This window comes from Onychostruthus taczanowskii, unplaced genomic scaffold (genome assembly GCF_017590055.1).
Source record: "Onychostruthus taczanowskii isolate IOZ18803 unplaced genomic scaffold, ASM1759005v1 scaffold24, whole genome shotgun sequence".
NCBI lineage: Eukaryota > Metazoa > Chordata > Aves > Passeriformes > Passeridae > Onychostruthus > Onychostruthus taczanowskii.
In genome coordinates, this window is record NW_024499684.1 from 9,080,429 (window position 1) to 9,105,844 (window position 25,416).

General features: G+C 41.7%; 1 protein-coding gene across 3 annotated transcripts in view; it reads right to left on the reverse strand.

The window, feature by feature from the left end:
• Window positions 1-25,416, reverse strand: part of DIS3L2 (DIS3 like 3'-5' exoribonuclease 2) — a 180,860-nt gene that overhangs the window by 113,137 nt on the left and 42,307 nt on the right. For all 3 annotated transcript variants that reach the window (XM_041405987.1, XM_041405988.1, XM_041405989.1), the window contains exon 7: window positions 10,427-10,661. In XM_041405987.1, coding sequence (XP_041261921.1) covers window positions 10,427-10,661 — 235 coding nt within the window. The remainder of the gene's footprint in view (window positions 1-10,426; window positions 10,662-25,416) is intronic.

Consider the following 25,416-nt stretch of genomic DNA (forward strand, 5'->3'; position numbering starts at 1 on the left):
ATGGTGTGTCAATCATAAAGACAGCCTGGGCAAAGAACAAAATGATCTGGAACAAAGGAAAACTGGACGGGGCAGAGGACATGGGGAAGTTGGGAGCCTTCCAAAGGTCATGCCTCCAGGCACACCTGCCACAAGCCCAGGGCTTTACTGGAGTGAACTCTCCCCAAGGAACAGCACATGCTGGTGGGAAGAGAAACCAGAACTAAACATGTTTTGGAAAAAAGCAAGAGCTGCATTCACTGCTCTCCCAGCGTAGCAGAACAGCAGCAGTGACTCAAGGTTCAGCAGGAAAGAATGAAAAAAGCACCCAGAGCCACGTGAAGAATATGTCCTTGTTAGCACTGCCTTTTTCACTTATCCTTCCAATGCCCATCTCTCTGAAAAGTCACTTAGAAATTTTCACTGAAGCAGTTTTCTCTGTTAAAAAGAAGCCAGCAGGGCTGTCCTGGGGAAGTCACACACACACACATGCAAAAGCACAGGAGCACCAGGATGCAGCTGTCACAGGAGAACACGAAATGGGTGGCTGGGTCTTTCCTGGGCCTGGGCTGGGGCACTGCCCCCCTTCCTGCTGAAGACAAGCCCCATGTGAACCCAGTACAGATATCGGAAAGCACCCAAATTCCCACCATGGCAGACGATAGAACTGGCCTTTTCCTTCATGGCCAACATCAACCAGGGCCCTTTGGCTGGCTGGAGAGTGTCTTCTTCTGTGGTCCCTCCAACCTCAGCATCCCTCCCAAAAATCCTCAGATTATGAGAGACTCCAGCAGGCAGAGTCTGGGATCTACAACTACTTCATCAACTGAAAGAAAAAAGGAAGCTAATCCCAGCCATCTACTTCTTACCCCTCTTTTTTAACCAACTTCAGTATCTTAAATACCATCACAGACATTTACTAAGGGCAAATGCTCCTGAAACAAAGGACAGGGAAGAAGAGATGTGAGGAACTTTGTACTCCTGGAGCTAAGAGATGCAGACTTCCCTATAGCTTGTAGCTCCTCTTTTTGAAGTCAAAATTCTGTTGGTGTCAGGGCTACATCTACTGCTCAGGTGTCTACAGCAGCAAAGCATCAGCCATGAGGAATCCCAGTGACAAAACCTTCAGCTCAGAAGGGACAGCTACCCAGATCCAATGCCCACCTGGCTCAATTGTCAAAGTACTGCACAGGAATCTCAGTCACAGCAGCAATAATCTACCACCAGAGCATGATAGCCAAGTTCCCTGAATACATCTCTGACAGTCCCTCTCCTTCATTACACATCCTCCTCCCCTTCAGTGGAGCTGAGCACAGAGGGGCTGTAACAGGGCCCCACTAGAGACTGGTGGTCAAGAAGATCTCAGCTGGGAGATAAAAACATCTCCCACAACAGGGCAGAGGCATGGAGGCAATCCTAAAGGAGGGATAACTTGTGAGAGGAGCAGGATTTTGTGCTGGGAAGGTGGGAAGAAACTCCTTGCATTATGCCAAACTAAAAATGAATTATTCTGACCCCTTTACTGCAGTGGTTATCCAATGACCATTCAATATTTCCACCCTAGGCAAAGACATGTTTTCTGAGAAAGATTTACTATGTTAGCTTGGGCAGTACTTCATAAGCTTATCTTACAGTGAAAACACACTTCAGCAACCAGGATCCAGTGAAACTGCATTATAATCTCAGTGTTTTCCTTTCAGCGATTATCTGACAAACCAAAACTGTAATAGTCTTACTTAAAAAAAAATTAGGCACTAGACACAAAAAGCAACTCAAATTAGTTATGTTATTACCAATGAACAGATCCAGGACACTTGGAATCTGCCTCCCTCTGTAAGAGATCCATTTAGGCAGCTTCAATGCACACTTAGATTTGCCTGACAGGCATTCCTAGGTCAAACATTACTTTTTTTTAAAGCCCCCCAAATTTGCTTTTACAAATCAATTACCATCACATTAAAAGGTGGCCAAAGTGGACCAAAACTCATCAGACTAGAATTCTAATTTCTTATGACAGATCCAAAATTATTTTCACTACGTTTGCATTGGTCACTGTGGAAATTTGCAATTCTGTCCAAAAAGAATACAATTAAAGATGCAATATCCACTTGCAAATGAAAATATATCACAGTTTCAGATCTCAAACACAACTTACTGAAAAAAAAAAAATCTCCCTCCCTGAATAGAAAAAGCCACGTTTTTTAAGAAAATACTTCAATGTTTGCTACTTCAACTAGAAAAAAAATGTACTTGAGAAGCTGGGTTACTCTACATGGGAGTATTTAAGAATCCCATCAGAAAATACTGTTCTTCAGCTCAGTGCTCAGATACCAGCAGAGCTGTAAACCTTTCAGTGGCAAAGCCAACAACTTACTAATGAAGCAACAGCACTCAGGTTCTCTGACGTCTGCTTCAAGGAGCAGTTTTCAGGATATTATGTTTTAGTACCAAATACCTGAGTGGTGTAAAACAGACTGATTTATTATAAATATCTCAGGACTGCGTGTCACACGCACAAATGATGTGTTTTTGCAATTCTGTCTATACCAGCACACAACAGACACTAGGAAATGATACTCCCTTCAATCCAAAAGTGATACATGCGTACCCAGACATTTGCTCTGGACTACACTATTATGCTACAATCTTAATTTTTAGGGATAACAAGAAGGAAATGTCACTGTTTACAAGAAAGTACAAGGACTCTTCACATTCTGCAGCTGATGGTTTCTTGGCACAGAACAGTTTTTTTCTTCAGAACACAAATCTACCAAAAGGTAGGAAAGAAGGAAAGTGCAGTTCCACTTGGTACCAGGTACTATCCAAAACTGGTATCAATTTTGAACACCCTATAAGTAGGGTCACCTAGCAAAGTATCACAGAAAAAGCAGTACTTTGTATTTATACCTCCCCTCCCAGAGCTTTCCACCTGTGATGGAGGAAAGATATTTCACTGCGACAAGACTGTTAAGCCAACAGCCTTGGAATTTAACACATGCTGCCTGTCCAAAATCAGCCTAACAGCTCCCATGTGCAATGGAAGAGGGCTCTGCACTAAGGAGCAAAGCAGCCCCAAACCATGCAGCACTCCTGAGCTGTCTCATCGCAGAGCTGTGTGTCTAATGAACAGGACTAACCTCCTCAGAGATGTTTATTTTTGAATACTCATTTAAGCAAACTCACCCTGCCACCGCTGTTCATGTCTTAACACCTGAGCACGCACACCTGCCTGCCCAAGGGCACGCTGAAGAGAGGACTGGGAGACTCAGATGATTAGCATCAAGATTTTTGGAGATGCACAGGCAGGAAGAGACCCTCAGAGAGGGAGAGGAAAGGCTTAATAACAGATGTGTAGAGCACAGACAAGCACCTGCAGTAGCAGAGCAAAGTCAGTGTGAAGAGGTGAGTACAGCTGGCTCCCTCAGACATGCAAGGCAGCCAAGCATGTAATTATTTACTTATATTTAGCCACCTCCACAAGGAGGGATGGAGGAGATGGCAGAAAGATGAGACAAGAGTGTCGCTTTTCCTTAGAACCCTCCATGTCTGATCCACAGCACAGGCCAACATAACTTTGGGAAGCTGCCCTCTAGCCCAGCAGATCAGATCATAGCTGCCTCAGTAGCCACAAAACATTGCCACAACCATAGAATGGCTACACAGACCTCCTGGCCCTCTCAAGTCCTCGAGTAGCACTCAGCAGAGGGGTTGAAAGCCTTACTGCAAGAGAATTAAACCTACAAAAAGTCAGGTGGTGCTGCAGCCTACAGAAATACACTTCTATTACATTAATGACAAGCAAAATTAAAATGTTGCAAAAAGAATTCCGTTGAGTATTTTGCTTATTTACTTAATGTTCTTCCTTCCTGCAGGTGCATTTGTTCCTAAAGTCTGTGTGTCCAATATTACTATTCCATGGAAAATATGCTAGCTGAATGAATCGTAATCTGCTCCATCCTGGAAATCTTGCTGCTAACAATGACATGACCATACTCTGTTTATCTCCACACCCACCATTCACTCTCAGTATCATGCCCTCTCATTCACTTGACCTAAACGTGTAACTCAAAGGAGAAACATAGGTGAACTCAGGAACATATGGTAATATGCTGAACTTAATCTAATTCCTGTTACCTAATTGCCTAAGTAATTTATTTTTTCCAGTACTTAAGAAGTCATTTAGGGGTCAAGATAACTTACTAGGGAAGAACAGTGTAAGGAACTTTCCCAACATTAACTTCCATTGCAGGCTTCAGCTTTACAACAAAAGAATAACAGGAGCTTTTTCAGCCCATAGCATTTAATCAATGCAACCATAAAGCCCAATTTGTTCAGTACCAGTAGAACCCTTTTATTTAGTGTTCTGAAGTTGCCATACTGTTTATTCTGCTAGAAATGTATGCTGTCATTTAAGAAAAGTTATAGCAACAACCAGAAGAGCTAGATCCAGAGACCCACAAACATGAACTCAGGATAAGTTAATACAGAGCTGTCTCGAACAGCTGAAACTGCTCCAGCTTCTCTGCTGGCTTTCCAGGCTTCAGCAGAGTGAAACTGATCCGATTTTTGACAGTTCCACCTCAAGGATTTCTATTAAAAGCCATGTAACTGAGAAGATTTCCTGGTGAGCTTTCGCTCTGCTGTGGCCTAGAAATTTTAAGAGCTATGCAGTGGAGATGATCCATCTCCAGAAGGCTGCAGGCTAGGAAAGAACAGTGAAGCTCCTTAAAAGCACTCAGAGTGAACAGGAGCCTCTGGAGAGGAGGGAGAAGAACACTTGTTCCTTCCAGCAGCCAGGGAGGTTGGTGGACTCCAAATATGCCAGACTTCATGGCTGCTAAACTGAAAGGGTGAGCCTGAGCAGAGCAGAGGTTCAGCACATAATCCAGATTTTTGTCACCATCGTTTCATCTACCAGACCTGGCCAAGGAGAGGAATAGCAGTAACTCTCTGAACTCTGCCTGGGCCAATATGAGACACTGGTAACTGCAGGACCCCAGGTGCCAGAGGAAGGCACAAAAGGCAAGTAGGCACCTTGTCAAGCTTAAAAGGAGAGAGAGGACACAAAAGCACTAGAGGGGGACATGGAAGTGCATGAGAAGTGCAGAATTGCAAAACAGAGACTAAACTCTGCATTATAAATACATTTTTCCGTTTTGCTAGAGAGATCCAAAAACCCTTCTAAGCACTGACCCTAAAACATCACCTGGAGAAAAGAAAGGCTTGATGCCATTATTACACAACCATACAGTGAACTTACCAAACACCACCATTTCAGTTAAGTCAAGCAATCCTGAAATACTCAAAATACAGCCTCCAGTCAGCAGCAATGTGGACACCAAGCAATTTTAGGTTATCATTTCTGATCTTATCAGGACTACTAGAGACTGACAGTCACATTTGACTTGACAGAGATCGACCTCTCCACCTGGTGAATGCTGAACAGACAGGGAGACATGAGCAAATTCTGCAGCAGCTTCCAAATTCTGTTGATCCTACCCATTATCCATTGGTTACTCAGTTCATGTGAGCCTACTCTGCCTGTAAATGAGCTATTTCTGTTCAAACGTCATTACGTCAAGGCAATGAGCAAGCTTCAGACATTCCCACATCCGAGCTCTGCTTTGCAGCAGGGTAGGTGTAAGTGGAAATCCTGAACAAACACAACTCTCTGATTGCTGCCAGGGCAGCCAGTCCACCAGCTTGATGACTTCCACCCCCGTGGGAAGCAGGATATTTTGTGTATCTGGTGGAGTAAGATCTCCTGTGAGAAGAGCTGAAAAAAGCCGAGCAAACGAGTTTGACAAGGATAGCTTTTGGCATAGTGACACTGTTTTACAAATTTTATTTGAATATCATTTTGCTAAAGAAGGGCTGAGGCACTTTTATGAGAACAGCTGCCATTCTCATGAGTACAAGTGGCTGCTACTGTTCAATTGCTGATGTTTCTTTATCAGAGAAATCTGATTCCAATATTTAACAAGAGACAGCTCACATTTGTAGGAAACTCAAGTGACTCACAGTCTGTGTAGGGATACAGTATCATAAACTATTCTGTACAGAACATTTTGCACTTTTCCCAGGTTGAGAGATACAGAGTTTCCTTTTTATATTACATATTGAAATGGAATATAAAGAAAATCCTCCTACTGCAGTGAAAAGTCACAGAAGTAATGTATTCTAGGTCAGCAGTAAGTGATAAAAGTTACACGACCTCTGTTGCAGTGGTCAGTGTGAATGAGGATTAAGAATTACAGACCTGGCAAAGGTCATTTTGACTGACGAATGAGTTCTGTGGACAGTAGTAACACAGGATAAACTGAGGTCTCAAGGTACAACACAGAGGACTTGCATGTCAGTACCAAGCACTACAGGGAATTAATTATTTCTCTGTACACACTGGTGGTGCAGACTACTGCCAGGATGCTATTGCCTTGTTCTCTGCCCACATTTCAGTAGGGTACAGAAATCTCAGAGAGTGTTTGAAGGACATTACTAAGGAAGCTGAGAAACTTTATTCAGGGTGGTCGATCTTACTGTCTTTTTAAGGAAAAAAAAAAAAAACAGAAAGTTTGTTCAGCATATGCAAAGATATTTACACTTTGGAAATACAGCTGAAAATCCAAGACAAAAATATATTTTCAACTTTGCAAGACCAAATATCAAAGCTTAACATTCAGACAATTTAACTGTGGAACGGGACAGTATTGGTCTTTGTGTAGAACCAGGTGCTGGAGAGGAGAATGGCTGTTACTTCCTCAACTAAAGACTTTTCGAAGATGATCTTTAACCCCAACTCTTTGCAAGAAAAGTCCAGATAAGCAGAGCAAACTCATTTGACCAGGACATCTTCTGGCAGAGTGAAACCAATTACAAATTTCTATTTAAATATCCTTGAGCAAAGCAAGACTGACCCACTTTTATGAGCACAAGAAAGTACATGGGCTGAGAATTAGGCTGAATGCAATGGTCTCTTCACTTCCATGGACTTCCCTCTTGCTTATCCCATCCCTTCTGGGGACTCAGGAATAGAAAGGCAGGAAGCACAGCTCTCATAACAGCAGCACTTAGTGAAGACAGCTCCAACATCTGAGTCTAAGCCTGCAGACTTGTGCATAATAACAATTTCTACCAGTTTGCCCTAAGCCCCACAGAGGCACAGGAAATCCAAGGTACAATGACTTCAGGGAAATTCAGTCCCTCAAATCTAGGCCATAATCAGTGTACACAATGTTTCATGCTTCAGAGCTTCTGACAGCAAGGGCCAACCCCAAAATTCTTTGCCCCAGCGTGTAACTGGAGATGGAGAGGGTGACTGTGCTCTGAAGAGGAACAATGCCATGAGAAGGGATGGGACACAGGCCAAGGAAGAAAAGACATCAAAACAGTCTGCGCTCCCAGAGTGCTCTTATTCAAATGACACGTCTACTTTTATTCTTCATGGTTCATTCTGACCATGGGCATCAGAACAAATGAGCCAGCAGAGATATTGTGCAATCCAACTCCTACATCAGGAAGGACAAAAGGCATCTTGCAATTGAGAGCAGAAAACTGCAGGGCTTGTGTTCAGATTTGAGCACAGTGTCAACCTGGCTCTGGGTTTTTTTGTCCAGAATAAGTAAAATGTCCTTTTGATTCCATTACAGTAGTTATGGATATTTTTCACCTCCAGAAATCTTGTGGGTTTTTTATTTAGTTTGAATTTTGGGTAGGTCTTATATATATATATATATATATATATATATATATATATATATATATATATATATGGGTACATACACACATATATGTAAGCAAATACATGCATTAAGGGCACATGAGAACATGATAGACTGTTTCTTGATTTTGTTTCATTAATATACTATCTTTGATAGAATCTTTGGCCAGTTTGAAACCTTCAAAAAAACCTTCCAAAAAAGGAAGAAAGCCCATCACAAGTGTTCATTTAAGACTTGTGCTGGCCACAGAAAATTCCTCCTGCTCCCTTCTGTGCATAAGGCCATGCAATGGGACTGTGTGATAAGCCCTGCAAAGCAATGCTCTCAGGGAAAGCAAGTAAAGCACTGGGTTTGGTGGGTCAGGAAGAAATCCCCCTGTGAATCCCAACTCCCATCCACCTCTCTCTGCTTTACTGCAGTAGCTGTTTCCAGCAGAAGGGATCTAACATGAAGGAAAAGGCTCCTATGCAGGAAGTTCAGCTGGCAGCAGCAGCCAAGCAGCTCTCCCAGGAGAGGCCCATGTTATCCAGGGAAGGGCACCTGCACCCACCACAGCCCAACCTCCTGTGCTCTCTGCCTCCAATACTGGCACCACCTGCCACTGGATGGCCTTAGGAAGTTCAACTGATTTTACCCTCTGAGGTCCAGTTCTGCCTAGAAAAAGTGTATGTTTGGTGCTTTTAAAAAAGCATTTTGAGCCACACCTGCGAAGGCTGAATTTGCCAGGATTTTTTCTTTTTTTCATGACAGTTATCAATGATGCTAGAATAACTATAGCTGTTTTCCAGGCAAGACTGAAAATCTGGATAAGTGATGATATGAGAAATTGTATGAAGGACAGGAAACAAGCCAAAGCAATCATCAACTACTCAAAAACACCTTCAGAAAAATCAGCATCATAAACTTTATATGTATAAAAAAGGGATGGTATTAAAAAGCAGAGAAAGAAGAAAGTAAGGAAAAATCTATATGGGTTATATGGCCAAAGAAGCTGAAGCAAATATTAAAAGAGGTGATAGCAAAACACAAACTCAGCAGAAATCTAACTGGCACACTCACACCAGCCACAAAGCTTATTAAGGATCAACATGGAAAGACCTTGAAAACAAAAGAAAACAGCTGGCTTAGGCAACTGCAGTGGAAAAGTTGGATTTCAACTGTGCAGACAATAAGCTGATCTCACATTTGTCCTACAAATATTCTCCAAAGACAAAATCAAATGGCAAAACCCACTCAGATGGCACAGATTTTGAGAGATGACTTGATAACTTCCAACACAGGTCACTCTAGAGCATCTCGAGGAACTATGATGCACCAAAAAAAAAACCTCTCATCAACTCTTTAAACTAAAGAACAGTCACACAACTAAAGTAAAATACTGGCTCAAGCCTGTATTTATTTTAGATGCTGGTATCAAATTAGAATGTACTTGTACAATGTTTAATTTGGCACTGCTGTCAGAAGCAACAAAGATGCAATAGACACAACAAGTGACTCAGGAGAATTGTTGAGTCAAAGCAGCCCAGTGGTGTGCAGCTGCAATAGACTGCAAAACAGCTGGGGTTAAAAACCACCTGTGTACAACATCCACAGACAAGATGAGTAATTCCCAAATCAACCTGCATCCTGGAAAGGAATAGAACAAGATATGAGTTGGTTCACGTGCCTTGGCAGGAACTCAACAGTGGAGATATCCAGAAGGAAATAGCATCACAAACTGGTATGGTGGCAGGTCCAGTCATGAGGTGAAACCAGTGCTCTGTCATAAAAACTACAACACTTCCATTCAAATATTATTTCCTGCTTTATTAACAAATGGGTGTGAAAAATGGAAGTCTACCAACAGTACAGGCAGGGTCTGTGCATCCTCAAATATCTCAGGAAAACGAGGTATTCAGTAGGACAGCTTTATAACCACCACCAAGATTTGTCAGAGTCCAACAACTACTTGGTCCTGAGTTACTGCCACCTCTTCTGGATAACTGGGGCAAACAACAGGAACACAACAGATTATCTGCCCTGGCAAACCTTCCATGAGCAGCTGAAGGCACACATTAAATGTGCCAATTGTCAGAATCCTTTCAACACACAGCTCTTCGGGAAGGGATTTAATACTAGAAAGGACATGCAAAGAGCTGCATAAGCGTTAGTTTTGGGACAGGGGAGCCTATTTTATTTTGCCCTAAGCAACACTTGATGGCTTGGATGGAATTCAGATTCAGAATAAAATAGGTTTGCCTTCAAAACAGATCGCATAATTGGCTTTAGGTTTTAGTGCAATTTTCTTTTTAAACAGACCAAATCTTTAAGTTGCTCATAACTCAACTGTTTGAAAACAGCAACAAACTTAACTGCCCCCAAGGAAATATATGCTTATCCCCAAACTGAGACACATAGATTGGCCAGCCAAGCTGCAAGGAAGGAAACCGCTACAGCAGCATCTTGAACGGAACAGCAACCAGCAGTCCCCAGACAGCCCCAAGAATTGCAAATCTAAAGGTGTGACTTCTGTTTCGCAGATTTACTTTGCATCAATCAAAGCTACATGAACCCCAGCCATTAATATCCATTCAAAACCATGAAGACAGTTTAGCAGAAGGGGACAGAAGTGATAAGGCATTAAGCTTTTATGCCTGTATTTTATATCGCACAGCAAAGCGAGGCAAGCAAGTAACACTTCAACGGTTTGCTCAAATGAAGGCCTAAAACCAGCAATCTGATCTACTCACCCTTTTCACCAGTATCCAGGGAAAGTTTCTTAATGTCATCAGTCAACATGTCCTGCAAGTGGTCTTGTCCATGCTCTGCATCATTATCATCAAATTGAGCTTCTATAATGACATCCGGACTCTGAGCATCGCCTTTCGCTGTCTCTTGTGGAACGCAAGTCCCCAACATGTCCTCAGGGACGTCTGATTCATGTGTGACTTCTGTTTCTTTGTCACTACCATCTGGCTTTATTACCTGAAGGAACAGGGGATTAAAAAAACAGAGGCAAGCTAAATCACTGGACTGAAGAAAGAAAACATTATCTTTCCTTTTTCATTTGCATCCCCAAGGAGCTGACAATGAATTGTGGGTGGCTGGTGGCACACTGCAATTGCCGTGTAATTAGCCACAGATATTGCACAATCCAAAGAGGTACCTCGGTAGGATAAAGACTGGAACGACATCGCTTTTGCAATACCTCAACTGTGACAATAATGTATCCAAAGTGTATCTAGAGCATAACCATACAGTTCCTGCCAAGCCTCTAATCAGCTCAGCAGAAGTTAGGAGTAAACACAGGCAGGGAGGAGGATACACTACAATTTAATAGGTTGCTTAGACCATTGTTCACCAAGATACACTCATCATCCCAAAACATAAGCAGTTCCAGTGAATGCTGGGATCATGTCAAAGCTCCTCCACACAATTAGGAACAGACTGAAAAAGCAGAGATTAAAGAACATGGTGCCCTGTGACCTGTGGAAGAACTGGACTCTGGCAGCTTAGCAATGCACCAAGCTTTTCATTTATTTTAGGCTGTGTATTGTTAAAGGCACTCAGTTATTGCCATTACTTATACAAATGTCCAAATCAAATTACTGAGGAAGAGCCCAAGTCCCAGTGAAGCAGACACCAGGTCTGGATGGCATCCCTCATTGCATGTGACAGGGGCAGAAACTGCTCCAGCTCAGGGTATAATGACCAAAGTGGTTGATATCTGGGACACACAAGGCTTTACCAGCATCCTTCATGCAACCAACATGCAACCTGCACAGCTGGAGAACCTAGACCAGGTTTCAGTTTCCAAAATGTTTATGTTTCACTTAAGCTATAGTATTCGGAGTGAGATGAAAAACAGCACAGAATAAGAAATAACCTACTAAATATTAAAATCACAAAGATACTGGGTGACTCCATTCCAATGCCCTCCCAGGGACTGAGCTCCCCTCCAGCTGGTGCTGGTGTTTGCCAGGCAGGTAATTCCCCAGAGATGCTCCTCCAAGGTCCCCAGCCCTCAGCATCATAACCCAGTACATGACAGCAACAATTGATGCCACCAGAAAGAAAAGTGAAGGGCCCTTTAAAAAATGCAATAAAACAAGAGAAACAACTTTTTGGTAACATACTTTATATTATCTATAGAGTTGCTAGAAATAAACATAAATAACCTCAACAGGTGCTACCTGAAGGCAACTGTTCCAAATAAGAAAATATAAGTCAAAAAAGCTCCACAAATTATTCTTTAGTAACTAAAAAGCAAATAAATCAAAATCAGACCTGTACAGGGAATACTTTTACAGCTTTACATACAAAGAGCTACAGTCATGCTTTCAAGCAGTATCCATTTCTTTGCAAGTTTTTCACAATACATAACAGAAAAAAAAATCAATTTTAAAATGGGGCTGAATTCAAGTCTTTAAAAATAAAAAACTCAAATGACATTGCTTTGAACTCTTGTTACCTTTTGTGACTCTTCTTTCCTTCTTTATTTTCAGTTTTTAACATGTATATAATTTGTTACCATAGCAGATTTTGACTCAAACATTAAATTGTGACAAAAAAAGGGAAAAAGTTTGGCAGAAGGTGGGAAAATGGCTGATTGTTAAACCTGGCTACATTTGGTACATAAAATACTGACACACAATGGTCTGGGCAAGAACAGTCTATTAGATTAGAGAGCTGACAAGGCTCCACACGCTAGTGACTCTGCCAGTGTACCTATCCAAAAAGAAAACCAGTGTCAACAATAATGTTTGGACCCTACCATGGTCAGATGTGGATCTCTTCAGCTCTTAAATTTCAGTTGCACCAGATGTGTGCAAGTGTGCAACTGCAGCAGGAGTTCATTTCCTTCAGCCCCTTCAAGTTTTGCCTGCATTTTTTTTTCTCCCAGTCTTTCTTTGGAGAGTGTGAGATGTGGTTTACTAAATTAGTATGTTTTCTATATGTAAAGCAGCAAACAACATCAAATATATCTTAGGAAAGGAAACACTTCTCTAAAGATGCAGCACTGGAAGGGTTATGCTGGAAGAGTTTATGTGGATATTAAAGAAGGCAGCAGATACAGATTTCATTTTAAATGCTCTGTGCTAAAATCACTGTGCTTCCCCCAAGCTAGAGGACACACGCTGCTGCCACCAGCAGCACCATGATACTCCAGCTGTGACTACCTAAATCCCCAGTCACACATTTCCTTATGGATTTTCAAAAGGGTTTTTCAGTAAAGTTTTCCAGAGTCCACAAGAGCATAACCTCCACACACAGTATCAGCAAAATGTCCAGATGCTGGCAAGCTTGGGTGATAGGATTTGTTTTCTTTTTACAGCCAAGATAGATCATTAAGGCTGACCTCATACATAACAGAGCAGGGAACTTCACCCAAAATTTCTCATATCACACCAAAAATGTAGGGAAGCTGTACATCAGAAGACTGGAAAGCTGCATAAGACTCTATAAAATCAGGAGCTCAGTGGATACAATTACTCTATTTAAGATGATCAGAGGTGCTGGCCAGCATGAGCTCATCACACAAATTCCAAAGAGCAGGATCTTTCTGTCTACAAGCAGCAGAAAATCCAACCATGACATATTAAGCATTTCTTACAAGTGGCATCTCAGACTCAAGAATCTGATGATATTGCACTCTCCTATTTCCTCTAACATTATTGCAGCTTATCCATGGCATAATGCACACAGCTAGAACGGGTCAGTTCTGATCACAGACACAGAGTAAAACAAATACACACAATTGGCTCAGTCTATCATCTAGTCATATGTGCAGTACAGAGTCCCATTTGCTGGCAATGCAGCTGACCCTGCATGGACCTAGAAAAAATGGGATTCCCCCTTGTTACACATGCATGAAATATATGACACATAAACATCATTAAAGACCCTCAAAGGACCTTAACTTCCTGATCTGGGAAGTAAAATATCAACCTCATGGCTGTTATTTTTACATGCTCTAACAATAATTTAAAACAAGTTTTAATAAACATTTTGATAAAAGCCAATTGTTTGTTTGAATGCCTGATCCTGAAGACAGTGTCCAAGTATGTTTTCTTCCAACTTAAAACAGACATCACTGAACAAGCATCAAGTAGAAACTTCATGCCCCACTGGTGACTGGTTTACATTGTAAAGCCATAGCTGACAGAACACAAGATATTTGAATGAAAATCCCATTTCAACCATAAATATAATAAAAAACAGCTAGTGGGCAAAACCATCCTGGCATGGACCTGTACAATCTGGACAGCAGAGTATCCTGCCCAGTCTTGAAGTAGCAATTGAATGACCAATTGTCCTTACTCAGGAGGAATTTGTTCCAACAGAAAACTGAACTGGGAATCTGTGCATCTGAAAGCATAGGGGTTACCTCCTGTGCTACAGAAGAAATGGCCTCCTCTGCCAGAACCAATCTCATATCTGTTCTGTTAGATCCCAGCTTTTCACAGACTTTCCACCTGAACTCCAAACAAAGACAAAGCCCAGGCCTGGTTACTCTCAGATCAGGTATAGAGTTTTTGCTGCTGCCTCCTCAGTGCCTGTAAACTGAAACAGCTGAACGTGACCAGTGATGTTCAATAATCTTTGAGCTATTAACCCCAGGCTCTTTCCAATAAATGTACCAAGCCCCCAAAGTGTTTAAGCCTGACACTAATAGGTTTGCTCTTCCTTCTTATTCACCTCTGATCCTTACAAGCAATCCATGAATCCTCACAGATCTGAAGAAATTACATGACTGCTGGATGACTGCTGGACTAAACACAGCTGGAAAAATGCATCTTGGATGGCTAAAAACTGCTAAAAACTTTCCATGTAGGGTCACTGCTTTCAATGGAACCTTGTGCAAAGAGCCCACCTTCACTGAAAGCACCTGGCAGGTAAGGAAGCAGAATTATCTTCACTACAGCCAGTTTGGATACATTCAATAAAAGCTGGCATTAAAAGGAGTATTTCCAGAAGGCTTCTGAGGCAGCATGGAGATTATATTTCTACTTAAGGCAGTCAAAACCCTGTAAAGTGTCTTCTAATGAGTACTCAAACCCAGAATGTGTAACTTGCCCGAAAGATTTCAGAAGTGACAAGCCATTAATGGTAACTCTCTTCACTAGGGCAGACAGATGATGCACAAAGGGGCTCCTCATGCTTGTACAGAAAGGCGCAGTTGATTCATCAGCAAGCGGGAGCTGAAGAAGGTTCATACACACAAAGAACTCACATTGAACAGGGAGGACTGAATAGGGAAACAGAAGAGAAATAAGGTGCTAGCCCAAGTCTACCTTCTGAGGTTTGCAAACCAAGGTAAGATGCCTTCCTTCTGAAAGATATTTTGATCAAACACAAGTTCTGCTTTAGCCAAACAAAGTCATTATGCTCAGTAGGGTAGGGAGACAAAGTTTAGGTCAGAGCTGCTGGTCCTCTCTGCAGTTGAGCCTTAGTGAAGCAACAAGTCTCAGAAACAGGTTAAAAGTGGTTATTCCAAAAGTAGGACAGCTGAAAACAGGGGCTTTGGACCAAATTACCATCCCCTCATTAAAAGGACCGTTGCTACCACAACACTAACACAAACACCACATTTCATACCAGGGCTGTGAACACCTGCATCTATTCGTCTCCCAGCTTTGCCATATTAAACAGGCTCCAGTTAAAAGCTGGTTCCCTAATGTTCCTTCACGAGGGAGTGGGAATGGAGCCTGGCTAACACTAGGATGCTGTCACAGCTCATACATGGATACCAGAGCCAAGCTACCATAAATATTGTGAGGAAGAGTTTTGCTTTTCTGAAAAGAGTAACCAAACAAAGGCTGTCTCACTCTAGCTCCTTCTTGGATAAAGGATGGCACTTACAAGAAAAGAAACACCTGTCCCAAGCACCCTTCCTTCTTTTCATAATCCCACATACACCAAACAGTACTGGGAGGACAACAACTCAGTAAAAGTGACTAGTCTCAGTAGAAGCAGTTATGGCATTGCTTTTAAAATAACAATAATGTTATACTGAGGAGGTTTGTTGTGGTTTGAGATTGGATTTTTTTCATTACAATCTTTTAATTCTAAATCACTGGAAACACTTGCTAACAGCCCCCAGGATAGCTATTTTATATTAACAGCACATTATAGTTTACATTTCAGACATCACATTGGATGCAATAACCATAAAAATATCCATATTAAAATCTCTCCCTCTTGATTAGGAAAAGACTACTTGTTCCTCCCTGATGGACTCTGTTGTTCCGAGATGTCACACACAATTTTGTCACAGCAGTCAGTACAATACCATTCTATTTGAGGATTCAAAGGGTAAATGATCTGAGTACAAAAAAGCTTCTTGGATACAGTGACTTTTCAGAATCTGCTCTGATTTGCACCCACAGCAGCAGATGAGAAGTGGGAAAGAAACAAATGAAATCTAAGGCTTGTGTTTTGAAAACAAAATATTGAGACAGATCTTCAGTATGGCCATCAAACCCCAAAGCCATCCTGCCTGCCCTGCCCAAAATCCTGCAACTCCTCTGCTCAGACTAACCCGCAAAGTGAGTTTTTACTGCAGAGTTAATTCAAATAATCAAACTGAACATCCATGTTTAGTCCAACCTGAGCAGACACTCCCACATCCAGCCTTGTCAGGCACCTGCAGAAACAGAATTAACTGTAGAAAAAACCCTCGTACCTTGAAACAGCCACCTCAACTCACTACTTCTTTCTGCTTCTACCAATAAACCTCATTCCTGAGCTGTTCACTCATCTCTCTGTGCTTCAGGCTGTACCAAAGCAATCCAGGTTACAGCGTGTTCCCTCCAAGTCCATCTGAAGTCCTCCCCAACCATCTTGCACAAATAACCAGAAAAACAAGTGGAAAAGCATCAACAAGGAAAATTCTCAAGACTGACCTTTCTGAATCGTAAAGCCAAAACAAGAACTGTCTCCTCACCATGTATTTCCACTCCCTATCTGGTCTCTGACCTGTCATTTGCCTCTGAAAGCTCCCCATTCCTATTCCCTGGCCCTCATCCCACACCTACACTCTGCTTCCAAACATGTTTATCTACACCTCATTGTCACTGACCAGGAGACAGTTGCCTCTGCCCCTGTCTCTCCTCAAGTCTACTCCTGCCTTCACCCCCTTCCTGCCACTTCTCTGTGGTCTCCCTGGACCCATCTCTCCCAAGTCTGGCTCTTGCCCTGGGATCAGGACGGTGTTTCCTCAGGTCCATTTCATCTGGTTCTCCTAACAGGATAAACAGCTCCATCTGTACATTCCTGGCTTTTATACTCTAACAACTGCTGCAAAGCAAGAAAAAGTTGTCAGAAGTAGCTGTCCCTGCTCAGCACAGGTACCCCACATGTCATGGATCAACCACTGCTGAGGGTAGCAGAGTCAGAGACATGGGGCAAGACAATGTCCTTGATTCCCTTGCAGGGAACACTCTGCCATCTCCTTTGCAGGAAAGCCAGGCCTGTTGGGAGTTGCTACCAAAGAGCTGTGTATTTCTATAGCCAGATCAACAAACTTGTTCCACACTTTCCACTCCTGCTGCCACCCCCGGGATTTGATTTGGTGCTAAAAAAACAGCCTCTATTTTCAGAATGCCTCCTTATATTGCACTGACCTTCCCACACACATTTCCCAAGGCACAGAAGTCCCTGGAGCAGAAGTGATACAGCAAACACCTCATCTCCCAGCTTCCCAGCCCACAAGCTACTCTGTACAGCAAGATGTCACACTGATGAATCCTTAGCCATAGCCCATCTCTCAAGTGAGAAAAGTTCGACCCCAGAGAAGCACAAAAGGTTCACTTCAGCACCCAGCCTTTAACAACACCCAGGAATCAACCTCCCCCTGCACACTCACAAAATTCAACGAAGCACAAACAGCTTCTTCATCTCTCTACCAGCAAATTATTTTCATAAAAGAGGCCCTTAAAACTGGCAGCCTCCCTGCTGGACCCCAGTGAAATGTTCCTTGTACCTTGGGTCTTTGTATTGCCTGCTCCTCACAAGACCTCCCACTTTGGTGCATCTCATGAGCTGTGTGTTGCACTCCAGGCCACAGCGAACTGGAAACAAGAGTGCAATGCACAGGGCCCAGCTCTGAGGCTGCCAGAACATATTGGTTTGAAACATCACAGAAAATATTCGGCTCCATATTTTCAACAGTAGCCAGGAAGAAAATGCATGGAACAGTTTTGAGAACTGTTTTTCAAAAGTCATTTAAATCAAATTATGCCCCATCCACACCAGCAAGCAAAACCCTCTCTGCTAACTGGAACTGGTTTTCTTTTCTTTTGTGTGTGTTCTTTTCTTTTTGGTTTAACTTTTTTTTTCCTTTTTTTTTTTTTTTTCCAAAAACTGTCTCCCAGCCATCTTTTTTCTGGTAATGTGCACAGGCACTGCAACACTACAAGAATAGGTGCCAGGACAAAACCTACGATGCACAGTCCCTAGAATAAATCACTCAAGAGGGGTGAATTAGAAGAAGAGAGTAACGTAAGGTTACATCTTCAAAAGTATGATTCTCTGAAATTCCTGCATTTTCAGCAGATTACTGCAAAAAGATACCCAGTTTTCATCTGATATAAAGAAGCAGACAGGCTTTTGGATCATTTGCAACTTCAAGACAATACCATGAATCAATACATATTTTAAAAGATGCAATAATTACACAGAGCTTGCATGTAATCAGAAAAGAATCTACTTGTGCTGAGCGTGTATAATTTGAAAGCTGCAATGCCAAGCAAATCCACACCGTTGGCTTGCACAAACCAAAGTATTATCCATTACTGCCTTTTTTTTAAAACAATACAAGCATGTATGAAAAACATATTTCCTGGAAACAATGACACTCTTTGAAGATTTATTCAACATTTCACAAACCAAACAAGCCTGTACCCGCACGTGCCTCTAAGAAGAAAGCGGGCTGACAATGCAAACTAATCAAAAAAGTACTGGAAAGGCTATCCAAGATATTTGCATACCTATACTTCCCAAGGGTTGGAGGTTTTCTTCAGAACTGTATAAAAATTATTTCCCACGTGTCTAAAAAAATCTCTTACTGATCAACACTTTAATTCATCAAGGCAGGAAACAAATCAACCAAGCATCTACATGTTGGGGCTGACACCTTCAGCCCCTCACTTGCAGTTTCTGTGGATTGGGCTCTAAGTGCCAGCTCCCAGGGGTCTCAGCCCCAGGCATGTTGTGACACACTTTCAAAGCCCAGAATGGGACACCTGGGACAAAGCACATACTGTTCAGGAAGTCCACAAGGGCCAAGAAAAGCAATAGAAATTTCCACAGTTAACTTGCATTACTGGTTGCCAGTAAGCCTCTTATTATGAAAACCCATAATTGGAAACCGCCATATTACAGAACAATTTATGGAAGTTTTAGGACTATATATGCCCCAATGGGAACTTCTTTTGACTGGTGTATTCCACCAGTCAGCCCAGGTCTGCTTATTTATTCACACAGTGGGATAAGAGCATCAGGAACCTAAACATGTCATCACTGAAGCATCACTGAGACTCCCACTCTAGAAGCACTTCAAATAGTCCTTCATTTCTTAGCCTTTCCAGTCGTCCATCTTCAAGGCAGCATTCAGTCAGCTGCTGGACTGTCCTGTCTTTATTTGTTTTCATCTTCTACAGGAACATTCTTGCACTTGTTTTGTGTTCCACTGCTCCTCTGAGGATATGGAAGGCAAAACGAAGCTGCTCTGGGCTGAGTGCATCCCACTATGCCCATCTCAACCACATCAAAAGGGCTTGCCAAAATTAGTTGCTACTCCTATGGTCTCTACCTTGTCACACTAGGAAAACCGGCATCTACATTAATTTCTAAATCAGATTTCAATTGCATTAAAATATGGCTCCATCCAAGAACAACAGCCTCCCACAATGCCAGCACGATACTGTTAAAGTCACCCACACAAAACCACCCAGTGCTTCCTTTGCAAATAGTCATGGTTTGGTGTGAAGGTAAGGAGATCCAGTAAGAGGTGATGGAGACACATTCCAGGAAACTTTTAGCAACAGAAGACTGTAAATCCACTTTACCACCATATTTTCCACGCAGGAGCCAGTAGGTACCAACTGACAGAGTGGTTCTAACCATGAGCAGCTCCATCTCCTAGGAAATGGGCTGAGCCATAACTCTACCTGTGTTCTGCCATGCTGTTCTGCTGCCACTTCCAGGCATGCATGCCAAGACCTCGATGAATCCAGTACCTTCCCCATCACCCCAGGACAAGCTGGAAAAGATCTGTGCTCAGGGGAAGCTGTGGCAGAACAGGGGCAGCCAGGCTGAAGAGGACCACCCACAGAAGAAAGGAACTGGAGGAGATAATCCCTGCAAGCATGGTAAGTGGAGGAAAAGAAAAACAGATGATTCACTGGGGATTAAAAGAGAACAGCTTCCTCAAATGTTGAGATCTTTCTGTGTCCCTTTAAAGTTGTTTCTGAAGAGAAGACAAGCTGTGAGGTGAATGTACTATTTCACTTGACTTGGTATCAGCAAATTCTATCCCTGGACAGAATCTCACTGCAACACAGAGCACCAAGGGACTGTGGAAGAGAAGAGAGAGACAACAGCACCACAATTTTGCTCAAAGATTCCTGCAAATACAGGAAATACAGGCTGGGTTATCAAATTGGGAAGGTTCACCTGTGAGCTAAAACTGCAACAAGTCCATTTATTTGGGCAAGGAGTCTTTGAATGTCAGCTAGAAAGTGCAGGTGGGACTGATTTCATATTAAATCACTATTACTGGCAGGAAATCCCAGGCTTCCATATCCATCTTAGACTTTCAACAAGTTCCTTACAAAGTACATAAGGAAAGTAATCCTGTTCAAGGAAAATAATCCTGCTCTCAGTTGCTCATGACTTTTGGAAACTCACTCAAGCCAAGTTGCCCAGTTTGCAGCACTTGACGCTGTGCTAGGCAGACCTGCACGCTCTGTCCTGAAGATGTTACACCTGAATTTCACACAGCTGGCAAGGCAAAGTCCAAGTGTGAAAAGAAAGCTGAAAATAGCAAAGCTTGCACATGTGACAATGCAGCAAGCACAAATATCTGAACAATTTTCATATATTAAGTATTTTAGGTCACTCTGCTCCACAGGTATTAAAGAAGAGCAGGCCAAAAAAAAACCCCCACATTAGGCAGTTGGCGGAGGCAGATGTCCCAGGAAAAATGAGGGTGTACTTCCACACTCAGAAAATGGGGATGATATTTTGTTTACATGCACATGTGAGGATTAATATTTTCAAATATTTCAAAGTATTATTTCACTCTTGAGGCCCTGTCAGAGACAATAAGACATCAGTGAGGTTTCTACAAACTGAAGAAGGCTTTCCCTCTTCTTCCCACACACAGATCAAGGCTTAATCACAGATCATGTTCAGGGTTTCAGAACCCCAGATTTCACAGCAGAAACTCACATAATTAAAGACCAGCATTAGTTTATTTAAAGCTGCTGCTTGAAATCAAGAGAGAGTAAAAAGAAATGTCACACAGCTCTAAAAACAAAACACCAATTATAATTTATGTTGTTGGAATAAAAAAAATTATTCTTATTTCCACACACAAGCTAACAGGCTCATCACTAAACAGAGCAATTATTGAATTCCTATTCAAAGATGACCTGAGACATCATTCAGTTGTATCACACCTGGAAATACCATTAGAACAACAAAACAGAAGCAAAATCATGAATGACTCAACACTTACAATCACAGCATAGCTATCTCTTCATAATCTTCAGGTACTTACTAATAAGAATTTTTGACAATTTGGTTATCCATGCCTTTCCAAAATTAGTTCACACCTCGGACAAAACATTTCAAACCAAATTTTTAACTAGTTTAGAACCAAATAGTCCGATTCCAAAATGTTTAGATAATTGTCTATTATAATAACAAAAACCCTTGCAGTTTTCATAAAAATGTATACACTGAACTTGCCTCCAGCAGCAAAACTAGTTCACCAAGGTGTTCTCCAGAACCTTTCTGTGTGATTTTTTCTTATTACGCAGCTTCATCGATAAACACGCAATAGCAATGATACCAAAAAAACTGATCTCTTTTTAAAAGAGAGCACAAAACTTGCCACAACAGAAGACATTCTGGAAGGAAAGGCACAAGAGCACCATCACTGGTCTGTCTCCAGGGAGTTTGTATGTCTGCCTATTCCTGCTGGAATGCACAGGTTCCACACACCCCTATCTCTGATAAAATGCCCCCTTCCCAGTGTTATTTGTTGTTCAGTTGTGCTCAGCTGCCCCAGTCAGAAGCAGTCACACGCCATGCTGAGTGCTGCACCAAACCATACTCTACATTGTGGATGCTCAACAGAAATTTTAGGAAGCTTCTCTTAAAGCACATTACCAGAGAACAGAGGAGGACAAGGCGACACAAAGACTGCATCTGAAGGAAGCCCATCTCAATGGAAGTTAAAGCAAACTAGGATCTCAAGGCCCAGTAAACATGAGTGATGCTCAACATTTTGCTGAGGACTTGCTGCAGTGCAATGTTTCTTCTTCTTGCAGTGAAAACACTCAGCATCACCAGGTGTCCTCCTGAAATGGGGCAGGGAATGACTGCTGGCATTTGCGTCACCAGGATCTGCTCACATTACTCGGTGACGAATCTCATTAAACAGCAGCACCTCAAGCAAAGAGACTACAGCTCAGTTTGTTTGCATTTACCTTTAGCAACATGGCACACTTCATTAAATTTTGAAGCAGTGTTTATTAGAAGAGTAAAATGCACCAGCATCCACCACCAAGCTTCTCAGCTTATTTTCATGATGTCAATAGTCAGGTTTATTTAATCCAGTGAAAATATACATTGATTGAACATGGTCTCAGAGCATCTTCTGCAGCACTGAAAAATGCACTCAATAGGAATGGCATATTTTTACTGCTTTCCTTCAGAAACAGATTTACCATCACCATAAAAAAGCCCTTCCCAGCGGTGGGAAGGGTTGGCCACCACAGAGTTCCCTGCTTCTTGATGCCAGGTACCTTCTGGTCTGTTTTTCCTGTGCAGCAATGAATGCTGTTCTGTCAAAAGCTTTTCCACAGAATTAATCAAAAGTTACACTCAATTGTTATAACTCAATTTGAAATGTAATGCAGGACATGGGACCAACACTGTGGGTTTCTGTTGTGCTACTTCCTTACAAGCTGAGTTTCCTAAACAAGAGATTTCAGGGTATATTTCACCTGTGTAACCTCAACTTAAAAAGCCGTTCAGGTTTTCCTTCCCTCTCTCAAAATTCATTAAAAAGTCTTACTGGAGCTGAGATGTTGTACACAAGTTGTCTGCCAAGAACAAATTTTTACAGCTTAGTTTAAGCTCCTTTAAAAAAAAATCCAGAAATTTATAATGGAAACACTGACAGTGCCCATAATCACAAGTACAGAAACTTTATTGCAATAGGTAGTTTGCATTCCATCCAAAAAGAAAAGTTGGTCTCTCAACCAAATTCCACATGCATTCTGTAACAATGGCCAATTATGAGATCAGTAAAAACAGGTGCAAATAAAAAAATACTGGGGATTTAAACAGTGACTATGGCAGCATAAAGCCATCACCTTGATCATTAAACTCTGATTGCACAAGAGGCTTTTTTTTTTTTTTTTAGAAAGTCTTGAATTACTTTATAACTCACTTCTCCTGGGCAAACTCTTCTCCTAGTGATCATCACAGGCTAACTTGGCAAATCTTTGAATCATGCTTCCAAGTCCTAACAGCTTGGCCATTCCCAGATTTTAGTAATACAGGATTTATATTCAGTTTTGTCAATTATGTATTTTGGTTTAGCCTGTGAAGCCCACCACTACACATGTGCAGCTCAGTCACACAGCAGCCAGATATTCCCACTGACAGACTCTACCCTACAACTTATCCTGAGTCCTCCCCTCTGCCTCAGGAGACCTTCTGTGTGCCAGTAGGAAATGGATGCTGTACACTGCAGCAAACTGCATCTCACAGCTGTGCAAAAGCAGTGATGAGCTTCCTACATCCTACATGCCCAGAAGAGATGGTTGTACTTCAAACAGAAAGCATCGGGATTCATCTTTAGCAATACATTCCTCTCAATATTCTGAACACATTTCCAAGTCTTAAACATGCAGCAAAATGCAGAAATACAAGAAAAATTATGCACTTGGTTACATTAAAAAGGTACAAAGCCAAGGTGCTAATGGGCCACGTGGGGAAGCAGAACAGCAACAAATGTTAAGCCCATTCAACACTCTTACAAAATAAATCTGAGATTTGCAAAATTCAGAAGCACAGCTCAAAAACATGTGACTGTGAACTAGCCTTGACACCTGCTGATGTCATTAATAAAATATTTAATATATGAAAAACACTGGGTTTTCAAAAGTGCCTTAACCAGTGCCGAAATGTGTTAGTCATCCAAGAAGAACTCTCACTTGAGCACTGGCAATTACAGAACAAGGAAATCAAATCTTCACAAGGAAGCCAGCTCAAATGCTAAATCTGGACTGTGCTTACCTGCAAACATTCATTACCAACAATGACAGACTGCTAATCCTTTTAACCAGAAGGGAAAAGACTATCCCTCCCCTGCAATACATTGTGTGCAATTATTGGATCTGAGACAGGCAGCCACGCTGGGCTTTCAGTACGTTCATTAAACAAGCCCAGGAAATTCAAAGCTGCTTCATACAGATCAAATGTACTCAAAGAAATCTTCATTTCTTCAGTCTTTCCCTCTGGGTAAAAGTAAGTCTGGGATGACATTTAATAATTTCCTTACCTAGAAGTAGTTATTTGAATAATATTTACAAAGTTAAACTGTAATACAGTAAATGTGTTAATGATAAATTGTTTAAGCAATTTGACAAAAGGAAAAAAGCACCCAGCAAAAAAGGCATGTTGTGCCAAAAAATTAAGAAAGTAAACTTATGTTCATTGCAACTTTTTAGATATAAATTAAATAAGCTGATTCCCTAACAACTTCTACCATGTAATGTAAAAGGTCTTCAGAAGTATATTCTTGAAACTCCACAAGTGACAGCACTAAATCTCAGTTTCACTTCACCTCAAGGAAGTTTGGAAAGCAGCCTCTGGAAACAGTACTGCTGCTCTGCAACTCACCAATGAGTTTATGTTTATCTTGTTAAGAAAGAAAAAATTAGCCCTTTCATATACACATACTTTTAAGATATGATTTTCTTCACAGCTTCAAGTTAGGCACTGAAGTATTTTGTTATGATTAGTTTTATCACATTGAATCCAAGTGCTCTGAATTATTAACCAACTCTTCTGACAGGTCTCCAATAATGAAACACACCACACAGCTTACACTGACTCACCATTCATCTTAGTTGATAAAACAGGAAAGGAAGATGGCCAAAATCTCAGAGCCTACCCAGGCAGTCCACAGCTTTAGGAAACCCCTTTCATTTGCTTTATCAGCAGCAAAAGCAGTTTATTTGTTGGCTTTAACATGGCAAACTTCACACTTGCCTGCTCCCATTCCACCCATCAATGACAGGTACCATGTCTAAGACTATCAGTGCCCAAAGCACCTACATTAGCTAAGGACACGTGAAAAGCAAGTTAATGCCCATCTGAAGTAAAACATTAGGTTCACCACTTCCTTGTTGCTTAAAACCTCCTTAAATTCCCTGCCTTGTTTTGAAATACCTGTTGACCCTTGAAGCTAATTTGCTGGTTTACCATGTACCCT